This window comes from Populus nigra, chromosome 1 (assembly GCF_951802175.1).
Source record: "Populus nigra chromosome 1, ddPopNigr1.1, whole genome shotgun sequence".
Lineage (NCBI taxonomy): Eukaryota > Viridiplantae > Streptophyta > Magnoliopsida > Malpighiales > Salicaceae > Populus > Populus nigra.
In genome coordinates, this window is record NC_084852.1 from 35647631 (window position 1) to 35652743 (window position 5113).

The 5113-nt window shown below is 32.4% G+C and overlaps 1 protein-coding gene across 1 annotated transcript; it reads left to right on the plus strand.

Annotated features, from left to right (window-relative positions):
- The first annotated feature begins 608 nt into the window (after positions 1-608).
- Positions 609-4230, plus strand: LOC133688055 (sm-like protein LSM1B). The gene is made up of 5 exons (XM_062107441.1): positions 609-1420; positions 2626-2694; positions 2784-2899; positions 2993-3055; positions 3876-4230. The coding sequence occupies exons 1-5, from the start codon at positions 1360-1362 to the stop codon at positions 3951-3953; spliced, it is 387 nt and encodes a 128-aa protein (XP_061963425.1). The 5' UTR covers positions 609-1359; the 3' UTR covers positions 3954-4230.
- The last annotated feature ends 883 nt before the right edge of the window (positions 4231-5113 follow it).

A 5113-nucleotide genomic window follows, 5' to 3' on the forward strand; every position in this document is an offset into this window, starting at 1 on the left:
AAATACGTGGTTGATATCGTGGTAAATTGTGTTTTTCAAAAGTTTTTTTTCTTGAAAATACATCAAAATAATTCATTTTATATTTTTTTAATTTAAAAGCAGAACATCAAAATTATATTAAAAAAACCCACACTAAAACATTTTAATTTAATTTTTGAAGGCAAATGCATTTTTTTAAAGTATTAAAAATAAAAGCTATCATACTTTCAACATATAAAAATTATTAAAAAATACTAAAAAATATCAATTTAATTTAAAAAAAAACAAATATATTTTTAAAAAAATATTAAAAGAATAAAAGCTATTACAAATTCAATCTTTTACCTGAATAAATAATCTTTTTTTATGATAGATAAAATACATAAACAGTTGTTAAGTCTGATGATTGACGTTAAGATTATAATTTAACAATGCTATAACTTTTTTTAATTTTCTTAATATTTAATATTACGATTATAATTTAACGATGCTATAACTCTTTTTAATTTTTTTAATATTTAATATTACTAGTCAAAATATATTTTGAGCTTCATAATTTATTAGTAAAATATGGGAGAGGAAGAACCCTTGTCAAAATATATTTTTCTCAGTAATAAGAGTGTAAAAAAAGAAAAAGATTTGTCAATCAATCAAAACAGAGAAAGCCAAAGGAAACCATATGGGAGACGAAGAACCTACACACTAAACAATAACATCTAGCTCCTCAGTCCTCGCATGGATCTTCAACTCCCACTCCTCCCACCATGCCCGCCCAACTAAAATAAAAACATAGGCATCCCCTTTAATGAACAATTTCCCACATTTATTTTTCTCTTACCTTCTCTTAAAAATTCCCTCTGTCTCTTGTTGATCTCTTTTGGTGGCGGTGCGATTGGATCTGAGTGCCTTTCTTTTTACAAAACCTACCACTTTGCTCTTTCAACCCGGAGGACAGAATTAATTCTCTGAAACTTCCCCTTCTCTTTGGTTTTTTTCTTTTCTTGGATCCGGACAAAAATATTCTATTGCAGGGTTTTCTTTCTTTTTTTCTCAAATAGTACAGTTAGAATTTGGAATCTGAATTCTTGGGAAATTAAAGGTGTTCTTGTTCATTGAATCAGTTAGGGTTTTTCTTTTTGTTGGTGGGTTGATTGTAATTCATTTTGTTTCGGGGAGGGAGGGAGGGAGGGAGAGAGAGAGAGAGAGAGAGAGAGAGAGTTGTTGTTGTGTCTGTGTGTGTGGTTAAAGGTAAGAAGGAGGAATTTGGAGGCAGCCAATGCCATATTTTGTTGATTGGTATTTGAAGAATTTTTCGGTTATTTTTGGAGTACCGAAAAGTTTACAACTTAAGAGTAAATACCTTGAAAGTATTATCAATCAATGTCTTGGGCAGGCCCAGAAGATATCTACCTCTCTACTTCTCTTGCCAACTATCTTGATAGTAAGTTCTTTCTCTTTTCCTCTCTCCCGCTTGCAGTTTTCTTTGGATTGTTACTGTGCTTAAAGTTGGAACTTTGCAATAATTGCCTAAGAAATTAGACTTTTTTTTAGTGTGTAGGCATGCAAAAAGATTGGGAAAGGAGTGGGTTCTTGCAGTTTTGGTATTTTGTTCTTGGAATTGTCTGGATTTCGTCTAAGTATGTTGTTTATCTAGCAATATTATGCTACTTTGGTTTTTTTTTTTAATTCCATATTGAAATTTATAGCTGACTGCGTTTAATACTTTAATTGGCTTGTGGTCTTGGTTCGGTTGAGCAGAGTTGTGAAAATGTATTTTCAGTAGTCTTGATTATTGCTTATAGTGTGATTCTGTTTCTTTAGTGCAGTTTTTTGGGAGCATGCTTTCGGTATCTTGAGAGCTATTTTAGTACATGGATTTGTACTCTTTAACATGCAGTTAGGGAAAATGATTAGGGCCATCTTTAACATGCAGTTAGGGAAAATGATTAGGGCCATCCTTTTCCCAATTGGAATTTGATGGGCATATCTCAGCATGGCTTTATTGTGTCAGCCAGTGGCACTGTTTAGCTATTTCCTAAATTTTGGGTTCTATTTTCCCTTGTGCTTCTGTTCTCCTTGCTCGAGATTTTGGAAATTAACTGTTAATGAATGGGATAAAATTCTTTTGTTCTGAATAAAAGTAGGAGCTTTGTTTATTTGCTTTGGTGATTGTTAAGCTTTCCTGCTATACATTGCCGAACCCACATACATCCATTCTTGTTTTAGGTTTTGCAATACAAAAGGTTGTTGTTTATGAAACCCAACTTTGGAATTTAAGAAATTTTTTTTCATTCAATTGATATTGATTTAAAAGAAAGTGTTAAGATAATGGGTTATGGCTTATTTTAAAACAAAAAACAATGGGTTATGCGCAGATGCCAATGAACTAAAATGGCTTCATGGTCTTATATTACCCAATTTTCTTTTGTAGAATTGTCTTGATGATTTCCTATTCTCCAAAATATTTCTTTCTGGTAGTCATGTTAGATATATGAATGAAATTGAGACATATAACTCTAAATATTCAGTGCTGAAAGTCTGCATGGAATTCAGATACAAATGGATTAATTGATGTGTTTTGGACTGTGGATTACTTTTCCTTTGTTCTTATTTGATTGGTGTCACATGCTCTTGTTCATGCTTCAGAGAAGCTTCTTGTGCTTCTACGAGATGGCCGAAAGCTCATGGGATTACTTCGTTCTTTTGATCAATTTGGTAAATTTTCTCCCTTCTCATTGTTTGTAGTTCTACTTGCTACTGTATGATTTGTGATATCTGAAAACAAAAATTTTGGTCGTGTGCAGCCAATGCTGTCCTTGAAGGTGCATGCGAAAGAGTTATTGTTGGTGACCTTTATTGCGACATCCACTTGGGTCTATATGTGATTCGTGGGGAGAATGTTGTCTTAATTGGAGAGCTGGTATGATGTGATTGATTTCTTTGATTGCTGACAATATATTGTTTGGTGCATACTTTGTTGTATTCTTCTAACATTTTCCTTTTGCTTTGCTAGGATTTGGAGAGGGAGGAGCTTCCACCACATATGACTCGTGTTTCAGAAGCAGAGATTAGAAGGGTAAGTTTTCCTCAATAATGTGTTTTTGTTAAGAAGTTAATTCCAAAGACTGAAAGATCACCCGAGGTCCAAGTAACTCCCACCCTTCCATTGTTTCCTAGTATAAAGTCTACAAAAAAACTGTTCATCATATAATTGGTAAATTTGGATGCCAGTTTTGTGGTGAGTTTTGACATTTTAGGCAAGGTTTTTTAACACAGCATTTCGCTGAAGGTGGACATAAGAAGATGGCCTTGTATGTGCACGAATGTGTGCACACGTGGTTTTGACCTTGAATAAGCTAATAATAAGCATTTTGTCATTTTAAATGGCTTGATAGTGTTATTTTCTAATCATTGACTGAACTTTCTGACTTTCTTCTGCCACCATCATTTTAGTCAAGTTCCTGAGAAATGAGGTATGACATAAATTGTGTTTATGGTTCCCTCCTAATTGAACACAATTTTAGCTCTGCTGTTCATTCTCCAGTTAGGGTTACACCCTGTCAATGGAACTTCATTCATTATTTACTGTAAGGAGTTAAACTTCTTGCTGCTGCACTAAATAACACACCGCATTTTCCTTTGAAGCGTAATGGTAATATTTTTTAGGGTAAAATTACCATGTAAGCACATAGGCAGTTACATGGGAAGGTAGCCACTATTTTTGTATCAAAGAACCTGCTGCTGTTGCTAAACTAACAAAGAGATGTCAGAACTTCCTTCAGTTGTTCTCACGAATGTTTTTTCTTAGGAGTCTCTCATTCTGCACAGCAAAGATGCGTATATATCAGCTGCCTTTCATCTTTACTGTAATAATTTTTAACTTTTAATTTTTGCAGGCGCAGAAAGCAGAAAGGGAGGCAACAGATCTAAAAGGTACAATGAGGAAAAGAATGGAGTTCCTTGATTTGGACTAGTGCATCTCTTAAATCCAGGCTGTGATCTGCGCATATTTTAGCGGGCAGAGGTTTAGGAGATATGATTAGTTTGGATGTTATTTTCTCGTAGATTCTGTAACATTTTGAAAAGAATGTGTGAGAAATTTATTCAGTGCTTGTTATCAAGGCTATGCTCAGGTTAAGGTTAGCAGTTCACTGGTACCATTGGCAACCAAAATTGTAACTGGATTTTTCAGTTATAACACTGCATCCAGAAAAATTACAAGAGCACCTCTAAAATAGATCTTTGAAGTCATATCTCTCACCTTCGTTGTGTCTTTTCTTGTTTGGATGGACTGTATGGACCTGGACCTATGCAGGAGGTCTTATATACAATTCGCAATTCGCTTGTTTGTGCGGGGGGGTGGTCAGGAAACTTGTTTCAAGACTGCTTTCTTCTTCTTCTTCTTCTTCTGCTTTGGAAAGATTGAAGTGCTAATAAGTGGATCTACCAAAATTAAAGTCCAAGTTGGAATTATGGCCCAAAATCATTATTATTATTATTATTATTATTATTATTTTAGCATTTTAATCCTTTTTTTTTCTCTTTTTGATATTGATTTTTTTTTAATTTAGTTTTTATATAATGTGTTTATAGGGATTTAGATATTAGAAAAATATTTTAATATCACAATATAATTTATTAAAAAAAAAGTTAAATAAAAAATTATTTTAAAAAAACTAAGTTATTAAATTTTGTGGAGTCAATGATCTGGTTTACGAGTTTGACGAGGTAATCCTAATTTACGGGTTCATTGGGGTGCTTTTTTTTTTTAATTGAACTTGATTGTATGATTGTTTTTTTTTATCATATAGTTTAAAAAAATAGTTTTAGAAAAAAAATATGTTATTAAATTTTAAAAAGTCCATAGGCCTGTTGACAAGTTTGGCGAGTTTAATTTTTTTAAAAAAAATTATTTTTTTCAATGTTATCCTTTGATATTGGGCTAATTGATAATTGGGTTATATAATTTGTTTCATTTTGTTTTTTATGAGATTATCATAATCTTTTTAAAAAAATTAGTATTGGTTTGATGCTCGACTTTGCAATCGTTTATTTTTGTTATCGTATTAGTTAAATAAACAATATTTTAGAAGAACAAGAACAAGTTATTAATCCCAATAGAATTCATTACATG